This window comes from Pteropus medius, unplaced genomic scaffold (genome assembly GCF_902729225.1).
Source record: "Pteropus medius unplaced genomic scaffold, Ma_sr-lr_union100, whole genome shotgun sequence".
In the NCBI taxonomy this organism is placed as follows: domain Eukaryota; kingdom Metazoa; phylum Chordata; class Mammalia; order Chiroptera; family Pteropodidae; genus Pteropus; species Pteropus medius.
In genome coordinates this window covers 1,543,781-1,568,518 of record NW_024355327.1, presented here as the reverse complement: position 1 = coordinate 1,568,518, position 24,738 = coordinate 1,543,781, and the positions used below count along the sequence as shown (strand labels likewise).

At 37.2% G+C, this 24,738-nt stretch overlaps 1 protein-coding gene across 4 annotated transcripts in view; it reads right to left on the bottom strand.

The window, feature by feature from the left end:
• The window catches only part of FHIT (fragile histidine triad diadenosine triphosphatase), a 1,065,768-nt gene that overhangs the window by 232,982 nt on the left and 808,048 nt on the right, over positions 1–24,738 (bottom strand). For all 4 annotated transcript variants that reach the window (XM_039858526.1, XM_039858528.1, XM_039858527.1 and 1 more), the window contains 2 exons: positions 10,074–10,219; positions 7,712–7,741 (listed from right to left, as the gene is read on the bottom strand). In XM_039858526.1, the coding sequence (XP_039714460.1) occupies positions 7,712–7,741; positions 10,074–10,219 (176 nt within the window). The remainder of the gene's footprint in view (positions 1–7,711; positions 7,742–10,073; positions 10,220–24,738) is intronic.

Sequence of the window (24,738 nt, the reverse complement as noted above, 5' to 3'; positions counted from 1 at the left end):
ATGGACTGAATAATTCAAGATATTCAGAATATGGAAGAAAGAATCAAGTCCAGGTCATTTAGACCAAGAATCAAAATGTATTTAGTTCATAAACGTATGCAGTTCATAAATCTGGGAAACCATTGTAATCAAATGCGGGCTTTTCAGAAATCTATTTCATGGACCTCATCGTTAGCAGTTTTAAAATGGGAGGTTTGAGAACTAGTTATATGCTAAAGATAATGAAGCAAAAAGAATTAATTATAATAGTCACTTTAATAAAAATTTTCCAATGAACCCACTGTGAAATAAAATTATAGATATAGCTACATATTTTAAATATATTTATATCAAGATACTAACAATATAAATAACATAATAAGCAACGAGATACACATTACCCAACTAACCCTTACATCCAATGACAGGCTCCTTCTCCTTACTACCTCCCTCGGGGCATCCCAACCCTTTTTGTGTTCATATGCCTAAGTGATATTTAGATTTGCATTTTTTTAAACTTATATACCTAGCCTCTACGTAACCTGATTTTATGTTTGATTATTTCTTCTGTTAATAACTCCTGAAGCAAAATTTGTAACATCATCTGGATCTGCTTTAGCTGAAATGTCCAATTACAACCAAAGTACACATAGTTTTATGGCCATTCACTCCCCATTCTGTATTTCAGGTGTGTGGTGTGGTCAATACCAGATGGCTCATCTACTGAACCCTAATCAAGCACTTACATCTAATCAAAACTATAGAATCTTTGTCACATGATTAATTGGGCTGAGTATATTTTACCTTTTCTTTCCTTTTATTTTATTTTTTTACAGAATTGACATTTTTGACAAGCCAATTATTTAGATGTCACAGGTTTAAAACTTTCAACGTGCAGTGAGCTAGTTATGTGGAATTAGAGAATTTGATACATTATTTCCCAGGCCTAAACATACAGAGTAAAATAGTGAGAGAGAATAATTCCTTCAGTGATTATTTACTGAGCACCTCGTGTCCCAAAGCAAAATAACACCAGTGAGTGAGTAACTGCCCTTACTGCATCGACAGAGGTAGAAGGTGATTCTGAATAACATCCTATATTTATGTAGCATTTTAGGGTCTATAAAGCACTTTGCCTTTCACAGGGTATTTGATTTTTCTAAACTCTAAGCTCTAAGCATCATGTGTAAAAGACAGTCTACTAAAACTTGTAAAACATTGACATTAAAAATGTATCTGCACGTCCTCTATCCAAGGACAGTATATTAAATGGATTTTTGGCGCAGGGAGTTGGAATAGGAGCTTATTCCGTCCACTCTATGCATTGACCTGGTATTGTGGTACCTTGGGGAATGGCGCAACAACAACAAAAAGTATCTGCAGTATTTTCTACATTTTTTGTGTTACAGATCTCAAAATTAAGTTTACAGCCAAATATCCACTTTACTGTATGTCAGAGCCTCTAATAACTAAAGGAATTTGTTCAGTAGCACTAATAAAAAAACTAAACATCTAAAACATATAATTCTGCTATAAATTGACATACAGCAATAAAGCAGCATTTAGGTTGGTCAACTTTCACCTGTATAATAAACAAGGAGAGTCCTGTGGGTATTTTTAGATGGAAACCAAAATTATTCCAAGCAGAGCAAAATAATGCAGATTAATTTGTGTTCAGGGTGACAACATATTTACAAAACTTCTTCTTGCAGATCTTTGCCTGTGCTTGCTGGATTCAAGGTGTTTGTGGGAACAGCTGGCCACATGATATACTGCAGAGTTGGGCTTCTGAACAGGCTTGAGTTTAAATCCCACCTCTACTATCTGTCAATTGTGTACATGCATTGATAAGTCACTTTACCTCTACAAACCTTGGTTTTCCCAAGAATAAAATATTAATGCCCACTTTTGAGGGTTGTAAGGATTAAGTAAAAACTATAATAATTATAGCGAACATTTTTGAGATGTTCCTATGAGCCAAGTGCTATTTTAAAGGCATTTATGTGCATTAACCCATTTGGTCTTCACACACCCATATGAAGTAGGATACCATCGATAACCCTGGTTTTATAAATCTATAAATAAATGTTGGGGCTAGGACGAGTTGACTTTTGCTGGGTCATACAACCGGTAGGCAATGTCTCTGGGACTGAAACAGGCTATCTGCCTCCAGAGTCCTCCTTCTTCATCAGTATGTTTTAATCCTGACAACTTTTCCCCTCTACCCTCACTCGATCTCCAGCACTCCACCACTCTACCCTCCTAAGCTGACTGTTTGAAAGAACAGGGAAATAAATAAATAGGAATAGGAGAATACCAGAAGGGCATGGTTAATTTTTCTTTCAGTGCTTTGACCCAAATGACACCATTTAAATAAAAATTAACCAATTAGAAATGGAAAAATGTGATGATTTGATCACTACTTAGAAAAGAGCTTGAGGGTTTAGTAGGAGAAAGTTTCCCATAAGAGACAGTCAGGCTCATGATCCCTTCTCCACCCTGAAGAGCCAGAGACCAGGGATTTTGCCCCCAAATCACCAAGAAGGAGGGAGAATCAGAGACATGGACATCCCAGAGGAGAAGGGTGGGCATGGAGGCATCCACTTCCAGATGTACACACAAACCAACCCCCTGAGGGCTGAAATTGTTTTTGGTTTACTGAACCCAGACAAATTGGATTCATTCTGAGAGCAGAGATGCAAATTGTAAGGCAATTCCACAAGATAAAAGCTACTTCATCCTGAAGTTACTAATTCTTCTGGCAGTAAATACATGTATTAGGTATAAACATAGGCAAAGCACTTTTCACCGTGGCTTTAATCAAAGGATAAAAGTTGTCTGGTAAATTACTGCTCTCCTGAAATTTCTCTAGATGAAATTAATAAATAACAATCAAGTAGAATCATTTTTACTCTTAAGATGTTGGTTTCTCCTTTCTATACACACATTTTAGGAATTCCTTGGGTTGAAAGCAAGCAGCTATGTGGAGATTGTTCCACATCTTCTTGTCGTTTCTTTGGTAAGTGACTTTGCACTGGAGTGATGTGTACATGGGAATCACTTGTGATGTCTCTTAAAATGCAGAGTCCTGGCTCCCACAGCAGACCTACTGAATCATCATAGGAGGCAGGCAGGTTTCTGTTCTGTGAAAACCTACTTCAAGTAATTGTTAAGCACACTGTTGGCTCAGAACCATGACTTACTCATTACCACCTAAGGGTAATAGCAGAGGCTAAAAATATCAGGGTAGAGATCCCATTCCTCACCCCCAATTAATAAGGCAGATTTCTGAATGTTCAAGTGGTCACTTTTATAACAAGTTAAAGCTACATATTCAAATAGCAGAATTCATATGATCAGAAGAAAGTTTTCTCAAGAATTTAAGCTTAAAGGCAATAATCAGTAGTGAGAGAATTCATTGTATAATAATTAAGTGAACTCATCAGGGCTACAGACAATTCAATTCCAGGTTCAGTTTCCCAAAACTCAGGCTTAGCCTATGAGAAAACTGAGGGTAAGATTAAGATGAAGAAATATGCATAAGGTCCCAGAAGCACAGTATGTGGTAGACTGGGCCATCTCTATTCATGTCAGTTTCTCCACACCATCATTCAGTACAATAGATAGGGTTTCCCCCATTTGAAAAATGTGGAAATGGATGTTCAGAGAGGTTAAGAGGCTGGCCTAAAGTCACACAGCTAGTAATTTAGTAGAGCTAATATCCCTACGGAACTTTTTGACTGATGCCAAAATATATCAATAACTGGACTTTATGAAGAGCTAAAATATCCTCCATGTTCATGAATTAAAAAGATTAACAGATCACTGTATGGAAAATCTGTTTTAGGACCACAGAGACTCCTTAGGAAATGAGTTCGTTTGTTTTTTAAGTTTTAAATCACTCTTCTTTAAAGAATTCTTTTTCTTGTTCTTCCCTAAGTGATCTGAAAAGTAATTGCTAATATCTCAACAGTTATTAAGAAACACTTCCCACTGCATTAATACTATAAAATTAAATATCTAAGTAGAGAATTCGAGCACCATAAACACAGAAGAGTGTAAGCAATCATATTCTATAAATAGCTCTTATGAGATTCTAGATTGCCACAAATCTCTCTCTTTAACATACTTAAAACTCCCTCCCACCCAAAGATATACATAGTAATTGTTCTAAAAGATAGCTCAAATTAAACTTATGAAGCAACATCTCTTTTAAAGGACCAAACATTGCCTTAATGTTTTGGCTAGATGGAATTACACTTTGGAGTTTGATTTTGGTACCCGAATAGAGAAAATTTTGGTCTTTGTCAGCGACACCTGAAATATGGGACATTCTTGATAGAAACTCCAGGAAACCCAGACCCCTGACTGCACACTGGAATACAAGTTTATATCATCTGCTACTTCATGTCAACTGAAGTTAAAAGCTCAAAAGCAGAGATTTGTTCTCTCATATGAAATGCCATCATCATTTCCATTCTCCTCCCTATACTTCTCAAGGGAGCCAAAGTAAACAATGACAAAATGCAGGTCCTCATGAAGTTCACATTCTGGAAGGACTAAAGAGACAATACATAGGGGAAGAAAAACAAACACACAAAGTCGATGAAGAATGTCTTGAATGAAACCAAGTAAGGCGACAGGACAGGGAGTAAGCAGTTTAGGAGGGCTACTTCAGATAGGTGGAGTTGTCAGAGAACGCTGATAACTATAGCCATCTATGGTTATACACGATATGGTGATACGTAAATGCACATAGAGATACATGGCTGAGACCAGAAGAAAGAGATTGTTTCCCAACCCGGCAGGGCGTCCAAATCATTGCAGTAATCACCTAGTGGAGAGCAGCGCTCTACTATTTTTAAACTCAAAAGGAGAGTTAATATTCAATTAAAAAACAAGAGGTCATTTTTTTACTTCGATATTTCTCTTTCCTGCTACAAATGACTTAGAGAGCGAGGCCACCCTTGTTTCTTTGCAAAGCAGAATTTAAAGCCCATGAAACAACAACAACAAAAAACTAAAGTGGTACCATGTTCGTGAAATGAGCGCAGTAGCGCAGAGTCACTAACAAGAACAACAGTAGCTTCAGAGGAAGATAACATTACTGGGTCTGTTGCTAATACCACCTAGCCCAAAACAAAAATGGTTTAGAACTCTGGCATCACACGGAATACCAAGAGTAAGGCACAGAGGCAAAGATGAGAACAGGCACTGTGTTTTCCATGGCAGGCTATCAAATGCTGACTTGAAATGTACAACTGTATGGATTTCAAAATATTAAGTGCTCAGTCTTGAAGTGCAGTTTTCAGAACTGAACAATTGACTGTTGGAGATACTGCTTTGCTCCCAGGAGGGGCTGGCTATAAAACTGGCTTCCACGGGTCAAGTTTATGTGGTCATTACCACCTACTATGTTATCACCATAAAACAGCAAGCCCAGTACCTATCTACACTCTGAAAAATATCTAAAGTCATGGGGTGTGCTTGTTAACAGTGAAGACCCCCAAGCCCTAACCACAAAGGTTCTAAATCAGTAGAATAAGAACGGATAATCAACGACTTTTTTAAACTAACACCAAAATCAATTTTCGCATAGGGAGTATGAGAATCATACTTGGAAAAACATAGATTAGATAATTTTAGATTTGTAGTCTTGGCCTAAAAGGACAGTTTTCATACCTTTGCCATCCACTGAGGTTTTTATATGTATGTGTATGATTATTTTCTTTTAACCATCGCAAAGAACTTGAGATGGCCCCACTAACTCATCTAGGGAATATTCTGTGATCAGGTTGGAAACAGTTGAAAGATGCCCCAAACAGTATACTCTACTGGTAAAAAACAACAACAACAACAAAAAATAAAATAAAAAACAACTTAAGCTAAATAAGAATGGTGCGATGATGATAACCATATTCCAAAATTCATATAATAGTACTATATGCTAAGAATTACTCTATTCTCACCATCGACAGTAACAAAACCATTACAAATTTTGGCCAGATAGAGATGTAATCCAAATTGAGATATAATCTAAATACCATAAAATTTACCACTTTAAGGTGTGTAATTCAGCAGCCTTCAAATATTCACAAAGTTGTACAACCATCACCTCTATCTGATTCTACAACCTTTACATCACCACTTACTCATTAGCAGTCACTCCCCGGTCCCTTCTCTCTAGCCCCTGGCAAACGCTCATCTACTCTCTGTCTCAATTCAAAGTCTACTTGTACAGAAAATAATTTTAATGTCCCTTTCAGAATTCTGAAATGAAATGTTGAGATCCTATAAGCTAAACATTCATATAAATATTAGCTATGTTTAGTATGTGCATATTATCAACCTGTGCATTCCACTGGATTTGGTTTGCGCATTCCCCTCTGATACTAACTACGCCTCTACGCATCACTTTCACGGGTTGAAGGAATTCCATCATATAGATACTGCATAATGCAGCTAACTAATCTGGTGTTGTTGGAATTTACACTTAAATGTTGAGTTTTTTAAAAAATAGTAACCAAATTTAAACGTTCGTGTTCTGTTTTTCAAGAAAATTTCAAAAAGAAGCTGTTCCTATTACACTTTTCTTTAGCCTCTGGCTATTTAGATGGACAGTGAGGTGGAGTAAAGCTGAGAGTTCCCTCTGCCCTATCACATCATATGTCTGGAACAATCAGAAAGCTAGCTCTCCGTTTTATCATAAGAAATGTGGTGACAGACCCTATAGGACATTTGCTCCTCAAGAGTACTTCCTAGAGATTCTATTTTAAAAGCCTCAAAGTAGCTAAGTAAACATTAAAGCCACATGCAAACTAAGATCAAAAGAGAACTATGTTTATTTGGTATTGCTTGATACCAATCATTACCTTATCCACTCACAGCCGGTGTCAGAGCCATAAACTCTTATTTCACAAAGTATAATATTAGCACCCCAAGTTTACTTGCTTCTGATTTCTAATGCCAGAGGAAAAAGCCAGTAGACTTTTCAATGATTTAGGCATAGGACCCAACTGCACAGGAATTTGCACTTGTCTGACGGGGGCTGAAACCTAGCTTCAAAATCAACCAACATTTTAGTCTTTTTATTTTACTTCACTAGGGGAGCAAGGACTATCCTAATAAATCCTCCTTCCCTTTTCTAGCACACTTAAAAACCCATCTTTGAGCTCCACTAACTCCATTAGGTTAGAATTTGGCATTACGTACAAAGGGAGGAAAAGCAGGCGTGTGCACGGAGAGAAGGCAAACAGGAGCACGTGGTGAGGAGTGAAAGGACAACCTGGGGCGACCACAGCCGTGAGCCCTTCTCTCAAGAACGATGATGCAAACAGAGAATGTGTAAAGGGCGGGAAGGTGTGTCAAAGACACCCAAGCTTCAAATGGGACCCACAGACTCACACTTGGCTTAAGTGCTGTTTCCTACATACCACCTCACATGAACTCCTTTGACTTCAGTTTCTGCTTTAGGACGCCTTGATTTAGTTTCTGTTTAGCATTTGCACGATAATAATTTTATCACAAATGGTAAATGTCTTGTAAACTAATGGGAAACATATTGCTTGGCAGAGTTTATAATGTCAGGATTCATGTCTCTAACACTGAGGGTCTCTCTGACCTCGAAGATAACATAATGAAACAGCAATGTGCTGCAAATGACTCAGTGTGATTTTTTATTAGTTCTCATAATTGCCCCTTATTAATTTGTATGCACATAATAAGCACTCACCTTCACAGTCTGTCCAGCTTCGGGGCCATCCTAGAAGTAGGAAAAAAAAAAAACACAGAGGTGAGAACAGATAGCTGGTATCTCTTGCTTATTCAGAAATATCGCCTGTTAATAATTTAGATCCAATTTCATTGTGTGTTAATTTATAGTATTCTCTTGGGAACCATTCTCTTCAAATGTGTGGGACCAGACAGTTCTCCATTTTCGCCTGAGAGTGAGAAGTTATGCATAAAAATGATATAAATTATCCAGTGAGCCTACCCCCTTGCTACTTTTCATGCTCTTTGCTCTCAGCTATGGTTTTAATTGCATTAAAGGAAAGCTGAAAATGTTCAGGGAGGTGAAGTATCACACCTTTTGGTTATCTTTAAATCAGATGTGGTTTAATTAATGTCTGACTACTCTAAATCTCTACTCAGGAAATCTGCGATGAACGTAATTCATTATGCAAGAATATGAGTTATCTCATACGGGATGAGCACCTAAGAGTGTGCCCTCTCTGGCTGTGCTGACCTTGAGAGAGAAAGGTGACAGAGCTCTGTAGCTGGGCCCTTTTCCCATTCTAGCTCCTTCTCTCAGCTTTCTGAAGCCCAACAAAACTATTTGCTTATTGAAAATGAGCAAACTCACCCGGTCACCAGACAATACAAAGTCAAAGCAAGGGCTTAGCTGCTTTGGGGAAAGCAGAACAAGTAATGTCTCTACAATCAGAAATTCCAAAATTGAATTAGAACTCTAAAACTTTCGGCAAATCTTTCTGCCTCCATGACCTAGACTAATGAGGTGAGAATTTTTGCTCTGCAGTGGGGCCAGTATCAAGCAGAATTGTGTAAGCAGTGGTTGTCAAACTTGGAGACACAACCCATTAGTGGGTCAGGAAGTCAAGTTAATGGGTTGTGATCAGCACTAAAAATGAAAGAAATCAGATAACAGAACAAAAACTATTGGAGTGCACAGAATGTGTAAACATTGTTTTGTGAAACGTTGGTTTCCTATATCTGCGTATGTATATGTGGGGAGTATACATGATTGTGAAATAAATATATATCTTACTGTGGGTTAAAGTTAAAAGAAGTTTCAAAACACCGCATATATGAAAGTACTCAAAGCGCAGGTCATTTCCTATATTTACACAATTAGCTTTCTAGTGAATCATGTTAGATAACCAACACTAGCCACTTTCTATAAATGTGAATTTTCTTTTAGCATTTCATTAACACTGACAGATGTCCTCACCTACTTGTCTTCATTTGGTCTCTTTGGAAATATGATTTATGGCATAAGCTTAATAGACCCACCCTGAGCTTAACTACCAGTTTGAAGGTGACTCAAATGATTTGACATATAATACACACACACACACACACACACACACACACACACACACACACAACACACACACAGGATTTTATAGTGAAGTCAGATACTATAACACAGAGTGGCCAAAAAAATTTTTTTGATAAGCAGATGAGCATTTTTAATCAGAGCCTTTCATAACCTGTAAACAGTGGCTTTCTTTATGTGTTATCTTTGGTAGAGAGGAAGAAGGATGTTAAATAATCAATTTAACGAAAGCCCTGAGTACAAGGTCTCATATTATGGAATGATTCATTTCTTTCCAAAGAGTTATTGCAGAGACACCAAATTTCAAGGCCACAAAGGACTGCAGTATGTACCGATACCCTCGGCTCTTTCCATGGGGCACTTGGAGAGGCTCATGGTATACTGCTGCTGTTGATTTACTCGATTCCCACAGCTCGTGATCCACCGTAGAACACCTCCTCCCACATTCACAGGTGTTGGCTCAATCTCTGTCTAAAGATCTCTGAGGGTGATTGGGGGCATCTCATTTCTTTACTAGGAAGCAGGCCACACCAAATATTCAAACAATCCAGTTTCTGACCAATTCGTAATTAATTACTAGGCTTGATTTAAAGATGGAGAAAAGGTCTGCTCTCTGAAGGCAAGGCCACACCTAACATGCTTATCTTTACTCCACTGCAGGAGCAGGGCTAAGCCCATGCGGTGCATAAAACATAGTTACCACGAAATGAAAATGACCCTTCCAGCCCTAGTTCTAGTAAAAGATCTGGACTGTCCTAATGCCCATTAAATTACTTATCCACTACTCCCTCCTGTTTTATAAACAATATTGTGGACATTGTTTCAGTAGACATTCCACAACCTACCTCAGGGCCAATGACAGCAGGATGGTTCTGAATTAGTAACATCTTCTTCTGCTATTATATGAGAACCACCACAGCTGGCTTCTCAGTGAAATAGCAGGTTAAAAGAGAGGAGGAAGCCCAATGCTAGGACTTGAAAAGAAAGAAAAATAATTTCTGAGCATCTGTACACTCACTTGCATGGCAAAGGTAAGGGAAGTTCCCTGGAAATGCTTCTCCACTACTGTCCCGACTCTCTGGGTTGCCTGAAACAAATCAGCCACTTCATTGGGATGCAGATCTCGGAAGCGCTCCACTGGACGAAGAGGACACACGAGGACATCTTCAGTGAGGTCTGTTAAGGGACAATCTGCTTGCTTTGAGTAGTATTTTTACCAAGAAGTTTATGCCCACAGTCTTAAATCTCCTTGGCTCAGAGCCTGAACTCTTAAAGACTAAGAAATTAAAAAAAACAAAAACAAAAACAAATATTTTCCAATCACCGAACTCCAAGGAGTTCAAAGAGAACTTACAAACATGGTTATTTATACTTTGAAGAAGCTGCAGTGCACTGAAGAAATTCTTTTAAGAGAAAGGGCACAGTCTTCAGAGAGACTCAAGTGCTGCCTGAGATAACTATGCCAAGAGGCAAGATCTATTCTGGACCATTCTTTTGTGACTTCTAAAGCTGTCTTCTCAAGTAGCCAGTGACACTGGGCTGGAAACGCAACTGGAATATCCACTTTGTTTCTCTATGTAGAGCATCATGATTAAAACTTTAATTTCAAAATTTCTTTAGAGAAATATGTAATGAAAATGCAATCGTAGTTTTATTTTATTTTTAAAAAGAGTAGACATTCTGAAAACATACAGAGACCTTCATCTACAATCAAAATGCATGCGATGTGGTTAAATGATTTATGACCAGGGTTCCTCAACCTAACCATTAAGAATTCAAGAAGGCAGTTGAAGGTAAATTATAAAGAAAAGGGTTGCCTATTATTGCAAATGAAACTATCTTAATGCATTCTGTAAGTGTGACAGGTCAACGTATTTACATTATTGGTCTAAACAAACAACAAGAGAGAGAAAGGATATATAAATTTGATCATTTGTTGGTAGCAAATTAATATTCAATGTTACATCATCAATAACACTTCAATTCCTTTTTCTTTCTGAACTCATTATATATGTGTGGGTAGATACATATACATATATACACGTATGCACACACATGAGATTTATTTTTTGTTTCGTTTTTAGATGCCAGCAGGAGAAAAAAAGCACTCTAATGTTCTTTACTGTCTCTTTCTTTTTTCCTTTTTTCTTGTTTTAGGAGAACATGCTTCTGCCTGAAGCTAAGCAGCTAAGGGTCATAATAAAACCACCATTCTACAATTGCTAGTCTCACCAGAATATCAAGCATTTTAGCCCATCAAACTATTGGTAGGACTCAGGGCCCAAGGGGAAATGCACTGAGCTCAGCTGGGCAGGCCTGATTTCCATAACAGAAAGGGAGGAAAAAGAAAGAAAGAAAACTGATTAATTTTGCTCATAATCAGGAAATTCATGTCAACGGTAAACTAGGAAAAGAAGCATTTGTTTAATCTGAGTTCATTTTTCAAGAGAGGAGAAGGGAGGCTTTCACCCACAGGGCATCTGATACTTAAAAAGATAATTATCCTTCCTTGGCAGGGCTGCTTTATTATCATGGGTCAATGAACCGTTTAAAAATGAAGAATTTCCTTTCATTTCCTTTTAGCAGATTGCCAGTCTCTACTCCCACTGAGTTGCTTTTCTTTGTTGAAAGAGACCTTTCCCCATCTTCGTTCTCCGTGCTTTAATTTACACCCTCCCTTAGGCCCTGACTTCACCAACCACAGCAAGATGACAACTTTTCAAACTTCCAACAATATTCTTAATTGCTGTGGTAGGCTATGTCTACATACAACGACCAGGTGGGGAAAGAACATTTATTTAAGCAATTGATTACAGTGAACACTTGTGGAGTAAATCTGATGATCTTTGTATCTAATGTAACTTTAGTAATATCAATGACATCTGGAAGATACTTTTTAATAAAATCACCTTGCAGTATTATCTGTCTATTTTGCTTGTCTGATGCTAAGGATTGGCTTGACCCAATTTTAATGCTTCAAAATGTTTATGAAATCAAATCGAAATGTCTGAATCTGTTGGATGTTTTATAATACACATAACCTCAGGGTGATATACCCATACATTTATTACTTTAATTAAACATTAATAATAGTAATACAACATATCACAAAACAAACAGGATAAACACATTCTCATTTAGGTGACTATATTTCACCTGCCCATTTAGGCATCACTGTTCTAACAGATATTCTCTGTATATAACCCAACCCTTTGTTAAGAAGTCATTTTATCTGCATATAATGCACACACATGCACACAAACACAATTCTATGTAAATAATAAGATAAAATAGAGATCATTTTCAAGGGTGCTTACTTGGGCAGGTGTTAATGTGATTGATCATTGTCTTTGTTTTGTTGGGGCCCAGAGGATGGCCAAACAGGCATCTGAACCTGGAAGTGGCCACACAGGTAGGCTCCACACAAGTCTACAAGGAAATAGATAGGTCTGGAGTTCTGGGTGCTGTATGAGCAAATGACCTGGCCAGCAGCAGATTCACTATCTAACACCTTTCTCATGCCATTCTAGGCACCGATCGGAATCAGAAAATCGGGATCAATCATCTTCTTTCAGTTCCTTTAAAACCAGAATAGAAAAGAATCTTGCTTTAACTCCACCATGGGCTACATCCTGACTGACTCCTACTACCTCCCGAACCCCCTCTTTCTCCACCTCTCTCTTGCACATTACATATATGCTACTTTTGCTTTCTTTCTGTTCCTCAAACACACTAAGCTCCTTCTCAGATTTGGAGCCTTTTTCTTGGCTGTTTGTTCTGCCTAGAATTCAATTCCCCATGATCTTCACATTTGCTTCTTTCTTATTATTTAGATTCCAATGCCACTTTCTCAAAGGAACATTTAAGTGCTAGGAGGATTAAACTGCTACCTGCTTACTCACTTTTACATTATCTTATTTTAATCTTTCCATAGCCCTTGCCAATAGCTGGTAATTTTCTTGGTGGGTTACTACCTACCCAGATGAGAATGTAAACTCAAGAGTGAAAACTTTGTTGTGTTTACTGCTATTTTACCACCACCTATAACACCAGAGACACTTAACAAGTATTGCTGGAATGAAAGAACAAATAATAAACCAGACATATCAGCCACCTCTGAGTACTAAGACACTAATAAAATGGAGAAAACATTCATTTACTTTTCAATTATCTAATAAGATTGGGATAGTCTATAAGCCTCTTTTTTTTTTTTAATTCAAAGAGGTTTATCCTTAAAATCTAGCATAGTTAAAATTAATGTTGGATGAGAGCTGGAGACATGTAAACTCATTTGTAATATAAACTAAATTTTCATGAGTTCAAGGAAATATAATTATGAAGGTAAGTCATTTTTAAAACTTTTATAACAAGAAAGAAGTGGTTTCTAAAACATTCAGAGTCTCAGGTAAAGTAAATATAGAAAAATGCTTTATATACTGTGACTAGGAAATGTAATTTGTCCATTCAATGAATAGTGAGTGCCAGTTAACTATAGACACTATGCTGGGTGCTCAAAACGGCAAAGGAGAATAAGAAGTTCTCCTGTTGCCCCATTCCAGGAGAAAGGATTTGAAACAGATAGCTACCAAACTGTGGGAGACACAGATTAAGCATAGAGGACTACAGAAGCAGAAAGGAGCACCAGATACAGTGGAAACCTGGGGTGCCTTAGCAAGGTAGGGGCTCCAGGGAAACCATGAGTGACCCCTGAGTGCTATGGATCATCCCACGGCTACCAGAAAATATACATGAGTTAATAAAGGATTTCAAGCAAGCCAGCAGGCTCTTTCTGCAAAGGGCCAGTTGTAAATATGTTAGGTTTGGTGGCCATATGCCCAAGCAGCCATACACAATATAAACACTATTAGGTGTGGTTATATCCCAGTAAACCTTTATTTACAAAAGAGGAGGCCGGCTAGATTTGGTCCACGGGCCTTACAGTGTCAACTACTGATTTAGAGGAATCACATTAAAAGGAAGTACCTGAAGGAAACTAGAAGTATTTGGGGGAGGGTCTATTGCTCTTTTCCTAAATTGAGGACTATAATGCAATCTTAACAGCAGACTGGATAAAGCTTATGGTATCTTACAAATCTTAACTTTCTGAAAAATATATCTGAGCATTCTAGAATATGTTCATGACCCTGTACAACACTGCTGATGCTTTTAAAGACTAGTCACAACCAGAAAATATGTTATTGACACCATTAAATAAGTCATATTACTCTCCAATGCAACTAGAGGAGTTTTTGCCATTTCTAATTGGAAAAATGAATCATATCATCTGCAAACACACGAGAGCACCAAAATTGTGTTATTCACAACTTCATCTGAGAATAAAAGTATTTTCTCAAAATAAGTGCATAAGCCTTAAGAAAACACCATATTGCCTGAGGTGGAAGGTATCATGTGCTACATGTTTCTCCTAGGCAAACAACTAGGAGAAAGCAAATTAATTTCGAAGAACAGCAGACAGTTCTACTGCCACTGTTTATGTGCCAATTGTTTTAAGGTACTATCACAGATGCAGTATAATTTAATTTGGAGATTCTTAGGCTTTGTTAATGGGCAAATCCCATATTATACAAAGGCTACAAGAACACACTTCCTCCTGGGTCCTCTTTGCTTGAAATGAATACTTTTGAAGAGACTTTTTAGCCAATATGTGTAATAACTCTCAAAAAAGTTAATCTACTCAATTGAATTTAATATATGTTTATCCAGTACTCATCAAGTGAGAAAACCTGCGAAAGAGATTATCGGATGGAAACTGGTCTCTCCCTTCAATCTAAAGTAAAGACATCCATTTAGTAATAACAATTTTTAAACACCTTTTTCCATTCCTTTACTTTCAGTCTGTGTGTGTCTTTCGATCTGAAGTGAGTTTCTTGTAGGCAGCATATGTAAGGGTCTTGTTTTCTTTTTTTAATGTATTTTTTTTTAATTCTTCAATGTCACCACATATTTAACGCCTTTTACCCCATAACATTTTTTTAAAGAGAAAAGTAGGGCAATCATTACAAATTAGTTCCAATAGTTAACGAAGAGATTCCTCATAGTAGAGGAAAATCAAAGAAGACTTCTGAGTGCAGATGAGATTTAAAGTGGACTTTACAAATGGGGGAGTAATTGAACCGGTGGGTTAGCTGGCAACCCACTCATCCATCCATTCCACAACAAGAGCCTTCTCTCAGTCCAGGGTTTGTACTATACTTTAGGATGCCAAGATAAATTCAACAGAGTAACTGACCTTGAAGAATTCATACTCTAACGTCCCAAACTGTCACGCAGTATAAACAGATCATTACAACACAGAGAGATGAGCATTATTGATAGAAATCAGTACAGAATGTTGCAGGAGCACAGAGGAGGCAGAATCTAATTCTGCCTAGGGGTTAGATAAACTTTTTGGTATGAGCTTGCATTTAAATTTTCTAAATTCAGCAACTATTTCTCTAAATCTGAACCAAATCTGTTCTTGAATATGGCCTAGCAACTTATGTTTAGCTTTAAGGAAAGTTGTCAAGCATTCCTCCTTTGGCTAAAATCACTGTTTCATTTATATATGTATTCTAATTTACTTAATCTTTCAAACCAATCTATAAAATACTATTATAATTCCTGTTTTGCAGATAAGGAAATTGCAGCTTATAAAAAATAAGAAACTTGTGCAAGACAGTACAACTCCAACGTGAGACTAGAGCTAGAATTCACCCCAAGTCTGTCTTATTGTCAAGTCCATGTTATTAACCATAATGTTGTGATGTCGTGCTTTTCGTAGCTTTCATTATTAGTCTCTGTCTACCTTCTTAGTAAAAGGGTGCCCTGTATTCCCAGAGTCCATCTGTTCATGGGAGAGAATAACGGGTTTCATAAAATAAAAGATACTGTGCGAAACTGGTAAAGTCCTGAGAAACACCTACCCTTGAGTAAAGAAAGCAGAGGAGACATCTAATCCCATGAAGAAAGGGGGCCTCAGTGCTGGGCAAAGGAGATAGTGAGTATGATCTCATCCTGACAGAAAACTGTAAGATCAAAAATCAGAGAATCATCTTGCACCAGGGATTCAACAGGAGGAACTAAGGAGAGAGGCAGAGCCTGCATTTTGGCCCTTTTCCATCTTTGAACTTGGGTTGCTTCATGGTAACTTTGGTTCCCCTGGGCTGGCAGACTCTGGAGGAAGATTAGATTACAGTCAATGCCAGTGGGTCATGCTGTTAGACACACTGAAAAATCCCTTTGATTTTGGAAATCTAATTATTGGGAGTCACTGACTTTCTCATAGCATCATTTATATCACCAAGGACTACCGGAAACTTGGTAATGCTTCTGTATTCTCTCTCCCTCTCCACTTTTACCACCAGTCCAGAAGTGACTACCTCTGTTTTTTTTGGATGTAACCAGGGTGTTTTTGCGACAGTATCCTGGTGTGACAATATGCCAGGGCCTGTGTTGAACTCTTACTGACACAGCTGACCCAGAATACACAATTAAAGAAAGAAATCAAATGAAATCTTTGCACTAGTCAAGTACCTAAAGTTGTTATGGTGTCGATTTACAAATATTACAAGAATCCCTCCCATCCTACATGCCCCTTTGCAAAGTGACTTTGCTTCTCTTCTCATTAAAAATTAGAGTCTATTATCCCTCCCCTTGAATTCGGGCTGGCCTTGTAGCTTGCTTTGATCTGCAGAATGTGATACAAGTGTCATTATGTGACTTTCCTACATTAGCCATTAACAGAATTTGCAACTTCTGTGTTTTGTCCTCTTGGAACCCTGAGACAAGCATGCTGTGAGAAAACCCAGCTGGCCTGCTGAAGAACAAGAGCCACATGGAAACTAAGGTCCCTCAGCTGATAGCCAGCACCAATTGTCAGACCTTCCAGACCCTGGAGAGCCACTGACTGACTTCCAAACTTCTATATCAGTTATCTATTGCTGTATAATAATAAATTACCCTGAAAACACAAGAGCTTAATACAACATTGATTTGTTTTCTTATCACAATTATGCAGGGAGTTTTTGCTGCTGGTCTTACCTGAGCTCATTCATGCAACTGCTTTCAGTTGACAGGTAGGCTTAGGGCTAGGCTCAGCTGGGTGCGCTGGGACCCCACTCTTTATGCTCTCTCATCCCAATCCAGAGGCTGAATCTTTAATGCCTTTAAAGACTTAAGTTCCCCTAGATTCTTTTGATCAAAGAAAATCACAAACTAGCCCAGGTTCAAGGTAGAGAAATAAATTCCATCTCCTGATAAGAGGAGTGGAAAGACCACATTGAAAAGAGGTGTGAGCACTGGAAGTCTTGTAGCATTAAGGGTCATTATTTTAAGAATCTACCACAGCTGGTGACTCTGAAAAGAAGCTCTAGGGATGTTGCAAAAATGAACAGATGCCCAAGGTATCTTGTATGTCCTAGCAAGTGTGTATAACAATGGTATTGCAGAGCTGGGATGGATCTTAAACATTATCTACTCCAATACCTTCCTTGTTGAATGAAAAAAATGGAGGCTAAAAAAAGTCAATCGATTTGTTCAAAGTCACACAGGGACACCACTGGAATCGAAACTCAACTGTTTGGTTTCCCAAACCAAAATTCTTTTCATTACACGTGAGATGGCAAAAGGTTGCACTTCAACTACTATATTCCAATGCTAAACCTATGGCAGACATCAATAATCGATTACACAATTCTCTCTTTGAACGAGAGAGACTTAAAATCCTTGTCAATCCTGACCTCTTAGCAGTCACCACCAATAAGAGAAGGCACGTAAAACAAGACTGATGTGTCATTTCTGTGGCCTCCCACACTATCTTATGAAACTACAAAAACAACTGCAAAGACCTGGTAGAGTCAAGATCAAAATGAGATTCTGTAAAAGTGAGAATCTGCCAGACTATATCAAACGTTCATTATGTTGCTACATTTTTATTCGAAATAAATTTGATAAGTTCAAAATTTGCTCATCAAAGATAATAATTGATGATTAAAAAATAATTTATGAGCGTTTCCATGACAAATATGAGATATTTAAATATAGAGTCATGACAGAGAAATGGAAATGTACTAATTTAGCTGATTAATTAAAGAAGACAGCAGAATATTATTCTCAGACTTGCTCCCATTTATTTTTCTATATCTGATCTATTTTAGGGATTCGGAATATAAAAGTCACTAAAATAAATCAAACTATCAAAATATCATTGATTCTGATGAGGCTGATTAGCATGTGTTATATGAATATGGAGTAAGTTGTATCAAATAATATGACAAAGAATTAGTCATTCTTCTAAACTAATAAAAAAGGAGAAGATTCTATATTCATCTCTACTGCAGATCGGTATGCAGCTCAATGACAAAGAACTTTTCAGCTTGCACTGTAGACTTCTGTAGACCTCAAGTAATGAATTATTTGCTCTAACGAATAATCCTAATCCTTACAAATGTTTAAAATAATTTGCAATGTAATTTCAAAAAACAATATGATGGACTGTGAGGTATTTTTTTATGAGACAGTTCAATTTATTGGATTTCAATAGCACAGTTGCAGAGCTTTGTATTAAAGTAGATGACATCTCAAAAAGTAATCTACTATGCACATGTAGGTACTTCTATGAATTTTCTTATCAGAAAAGAAGAAATATTACGCCCCCTCCCCCAAATTAAGAAATATAATTCTAAAGAAACATCTTGCCAGTTTGGGCCACAACTTTCTTCGCTAGATATTAACATATCCATTTCAGTAACTCGATGAAGACTGCATGAGATATGCATTAACCATAAGTATAAATGGCAAGAATACGATTTTAAGCAAATTTGATTTTCAGAATGTGATAAATTCCAGGAGAGTGTGACTGAATAATGACTGCACTCTGCTCAGATCTGGATCTCAAGGCAAGCTTCTCATGAGTATCTACAAGAGTTCTCATGTTTTGTCTTGGAGAATGCTTTGGGCCAAAGATACAGTGAGTCCTCAGTTATCAGGGGGAAGAGGAGCCAGGTATCCTTCTCTAGGCAGATCTGCCCTAAGCAATCCCCAAAACTCCTGCACTGCTCTAAATGCTCAGAAGTGAGAATCACATTCACAGGGAGAAGTAAACAGTCTGCTTTCAAAGAAAGCAAAATGAAAGAGAAGCCTGCAGCCTGGCAGTACTCTGGTGTGGATTCTTTGATTTAAATTTCTCATATCATTCTATAAATTTTTCAAGGCAGAGTAATCCTACATTGATTATCCTGACAATCAGAATTAGAAAAAGTTATGCTTATAGTAAACTAAATACGTGGGGAAAAGTAAATAATATCAGAAAGGGAAGGAAAGAATGTGTGTGTGTGTGTGTGTGTGTGTGCGCGCGCGCGCGCGCATGCGCGCGAGCAAGCAAAAGTGATATATGTCACTTACGGTCTAGTGCATGGAACTGCCAGAGTCAGAGCCCAAAGCTCTCTTTCCTTCTCCATGGCAACCAGCCACGTTGTTGTGTAGTGGGTACCAGACCATCACTACAGGTCGGCAGGGGGCTCTGCTCATCATCTGTTCTCACAGTGACAAGAGCAAGTTTGTTAAATAGGTTTCATCCCTTTTGTTAACTCCAACTGACTTATAGTATCTTCTTAGAGAAGTATGTTGAAGAGGATTCCAAGGCCTTCATAGAGATCAGGAGGGAAGAATGGACGGGTTTATTAGTTTCCATGGCTATGAAGGAGGGAAGAATATTAGCATGCATACCAAATACCTGCCACTCTTCAATAAGAAAGCAATAAAAATATTTTTTCCAAGATTCCCTCTCCACCTTTCTTAATGATATGGAAGTCATTTATAGATCTTGTAATGTTTCTGAGTAACCATTATAAAAATTTGCTGTCAATGGTATTGTCCTGGAGATATACGGAAGTATGTGGGATTTAAATAATCCTAGTTAAGAAAGTATTGAAAAAAAGAAAGTTACTGTCATACAAAAGTATCTGTCCATAATGTGCAAATACGGGAGAGGGAACACACTAAAATGACAATGTCATAAAAGTGCTCTTAGGTGTTAAGAGTTGGAGGAGTATCACAATAAAAGAGAAATAAAGTGTACTCAGCAGCTGAAAGACATATTTAAGGATCATCCCCAAAGAGCGATTTTTTTTTAAACTACATATACACTCTGCTATGAGAATCACTTCAAACACTCTGTGAAAAGCTTTTTAGTCCAGAATAAATCAGAAAGTAATGCTAAAGATTTGCAATTTATTGGAGATCTGCTGGAAAATCACAAACAAGAGAATTTACACCATGTACACACTTATATTCTACCAGAATATAGGAGAGAGCACCTTGAGTGTCTACTTCCGCAGAGTGGCTAGACTGAAACACAGACCCCCACATAGATAGAGTCATTTCAGTACAAGTTCCATCAGGTCTTGACAAGTATGGACTCCAACTTTAGATTTCTTTATGCCACTCATGAGCCACTGAAAATTCCAATTTCCTTCACATCTTCAGTACTATCGAATGAGCCAATGAAGCAAACTACACATCACAGTTCAGATACCATGTGAAGGCAAAGAGCAACCAAAATATAACTATGGAATAGCAGAGACTCTCTGATGAGAGAAAATAAATAGAGGGGAAATGGGAGGTAGAAAGGATGAAGAAAGACATAAAAAGAGAATATTTAGCAGATAAAACATTCCCAGAAGACAGGAAATATTTTCTAGTAGACTGGTTCAACTGGCCTTCCTGGTACCACACATAGTACTTAGTGCAGAGTAGGCCTTTAATGACTATTTTGTGAAAGAGTAAATGACATATGTTTATTCATTGCTTAATCTGGGAAATAATTCTTAATTATAACTAATCTTTCAGATATTTCAGAAGTTGTAATTTCGGAGAACCCACTGAACCAGATGAAACTGAACTTGCTTATATAAAAATAATTAAGGAAAATGTACTTAACACTAAAAAAAGCTAAAGGCATATAAAAATTAATGTAAGATGCTGTCCTTTCACATATCAAAGGCAATGTTTACATTTCAAATGGAAAACTTATAGAGGCCATTAATTTATTGGCGCTTGAAAAGATCTGTAATAACATTGTTCTATAATTTTAATAGCAATGATGAAATCTATTCTGTGACACATATGAATGTTAATAGAAAATTCATTTATTTCAAAAAATAGAGAGCCTTAATTATGCTAATTTGGCATTCTTACAAAATCTCAATTAACTCCCCTCCCCCCAAAAAATAATTTGTCCTCCATGAATTAACAACCTAAAAGAAATGATGGGAGACTATTTCGTAGTGAAAGGTAGTCAAGTGTTTAATGAATGAACTTCTCAATGAATTATTGAAGGAAGACCACAAAGCCAAATTGGGAAGAAAGGGCAAAGGTAAACACTTTTTAAGACTTTGTATATTTTTCATTTATTCATTGAGTTTATGTAAATTAAGAGCATCCTATCTGGTAGATATTGTGTAAGACACTGAATGTACAGCAGCATTCCGTCCCCTCCAAAGGCATGCACTCTAGAGAGTGAAACAAAGGCCAAGAAACAAAAAACATGTAGTTTCTATTGTGAAAAAGATAAGGGTTAAGATGAGAAATCAAAGATGCAATGATGGAAGGGGAGGAACATTCCAAGACAACCCTGCCAAATTGGGAACAAGCTTGGCCTGTTTACCTGGGGTGTCAGGAAAAAGCACAGGCTCTCCATAGCCTTTGCTGGAAGTTTAGATTTATTTATCCTACATGCATGGGGAAGGCTCTGAAGCATTTCAGGCAGGGGGTAGTTGAGGAATATGACAGATTCTGAGTTCTCTTTTAGAAAGATCACTCTAAATGCTATATAAAAGAAAAATAAATGTTCAATCAAAGCAAGGATGAAAGCTGAATACTATTGGGGATGTCTTTACTTGAGATTAGGTGAGAGATTTAAAACAGGGCTGGACTATGGTGGTGGCAGTAGAGATGCAGAGAATTTAAGATATATTTCTGAGACAGGAGCAATAGGATTTACTGATGGGTGGGGGGCCAAGGAGATAGGGTGATCAGAGAGGACTCCAGGGTACTAGCTTAAGTAAATGGGTAGAGGATGATGTAATTTAGGAGATTGATGGGGGAGGGCAGTGTTATGTGGCTCACAGTTTACAGACCTTTCCTTCTTAAATCTACAATTTCCTAGAACCAACTAAAACAGTCTTTACTAACCTGGGTGTGAGGGTGCACTCTCCAGGGCTTCTGTGAAGCTCCTGAAATCGTTTGCAAAATAAGGAGTGTGGGAGTATGTGTATGTGTGTGTGTGTGTGTGTGTGTGTGTGCGCGCGCGCACGCGCGCGCGTGCTCACATGCATGCATGCCTGCATCTTCAGCTTGTGGTCTTCAGCTTGCAAAAACTTCTTAGTCCCTTGATCCCAACTAAAATAAGAATCGCTGATTTAAATTCGCAGAACTATTTGAAATTAGTCCCTAAGAGAATGATTAAAAACAGGCGCTCACTTTTATTTATTTTACCTTAGAATTTAATAGACCCTCTCCTGAAGCGAGAAAAAAAAAAGTTTACTCTGTGTCTGAGCAAATGTGTTCACAAGGATGAACCCTCCACAAAGACAAACTAAATTTTTTTGAATGGTGTAACACTAAAGTAATTTCAATCTGATTCAGCAGTGAACAATTTAAGACACGTCTCTTCCAAAAAAGACAGCTGGACACATAAAGATGATTGTGCGATCCATTCAAAATTAAAGAATGGGCTAAATCATTTACAACAATAAAAATGCAGAAAATCCTACCAGGGGGGAAAAAAAAGGAAAAACACTAAGTAGCAAATGATTTCCAAATGTTTCCAAAACAGGAAGCAAAAGACATTTTAATATCACTCTGGTAGCTTCCAGAATAGAATAAGTTAATCAGGCAGCCTCTAAAACAAAGAAGCAATTCACTTAAAAAAATTAATTAAAAAAAACTCCTAAAACTTAAACAATGAACTACATTGCCAGAGTGTCAAGAAAGCAAGCTTTTTCAAGACAGTGATTTGTATGCAAATATAGCTCAGCATTCATTACTAAACCTCCAAATTCTGTAAAGGGAAAAAGTTGTGTTCTTTCCATCTGCTTAAACTGTTCTAATAAAGCGAATGCCGATGACAGAAGAGGATCTGACATCTCTAAAACAAAAATAACTTTTAAAATACATTCACAAATATAGAGTTTCAAACCAGAACCTCCCTCTAAGCCCCCCTTTCTTAATCAAATCTCTTAGCCTAGTATCTCTGTTAACACGGGGCTAATATTTATACCTATTTCATTGGGGAGTTAATGTAAGGGTCTAAAAAATAATAGCATATTTCAAACCATAAAGAAACAGCTGAACAAACGGTTGCTTAAAAAAAAAAAAGGTTAATAGAGGTGAATTCCTTAAAGGCCTCCCTCTGTCCAACATACCCATCTTTGCAACCATAATGTGGATGTGTGATTTAAATACAGTCACTCACTAACACCAGTGTTATCATTTACAACCCAGAACTTCATTTATTCCATGTTTAAAACTTCAGTCCAATTTTCCGACATTCCACTCACCAACCCACCTCCATTCCCTTCATATCATCTGTCTGTATTTTTCCTTCCCCATCAAAATCTAACATTACTGAAAACAGAGTCTAGGTATAACTATCTTATAATTTCTTCTTCCTCTCCAGTTTTAACTTTATGAATTTTTCAAAACAGTACTGGTAACAATAAAAAAATCCAAAACACAAAAACAGATGCTGGGAAAATATTTAAAATAGCTAAATGTATTTAAGATTCGCAACTTTTCTCAACTCATCCTTTTTCAAATTCTGTTTAGACAGCAGAGCACATGAAACAGTTTGCCTAATGTGTAAATCAGGAGACCCAATAATTTTAAAAGATCTATAAAAATACCAAGTTTAACACACATTTTCTACATATTTTAATTTCATTTTGCATATAATTAAAAAAAATATTTAAGCATGCCTGAGGAAAGCAAAACTTGTGGAAACAGATGTTCTGGCAATTCCATAACAGTTTTATATTTACACATTATCATTATTCCTGCAAGATCCTAAAACTCACTCCCATTTTCTTAAATGCTCAAATATTAACACATATCTTTGCTACCCACAGTCTCTGGTGTGGGCAATCAGATATTAGCCCCTGTATCTCTCATGCTAGCATCACTATCATCACCACCATCTTTGCCATCATTACTTTATAAAGGGTAGAAATTGCCTGAATCATCTCAATTGTCACTAAAATAAATGTCTCAAATTTCTTATTGATGACTAGACTGTAACCTCAAATACTATGCCACAGAGTAGAGGGATTCTATCATAACTAATGTCTCCATAGGGAAAAACACAAGCATCTCTCGGTAAAGATAGTCTTATTCAGAATCTCATCTGGTTCATCTTAATCTATGAGAAAGAAAAAAAAAAGAATAATTAAAATTGAGGGAGATTAGTATTATAGATTTTCAATGTAATCAACATCCCTATATCCATAACAATTTACCTAATATAGATCATTGCCTCCAGAGCAGTATTGTTCAATGGCGCTTTTGCAATGACAAATATTCTATATCCTACACTAGCCAATATATCTCTATGTGGCTACTAAGTACCTGAAATGTGGCTAATGTGATTGGAGAACTGAATTTAGTTGCATTTAATTTAATATTTAAAA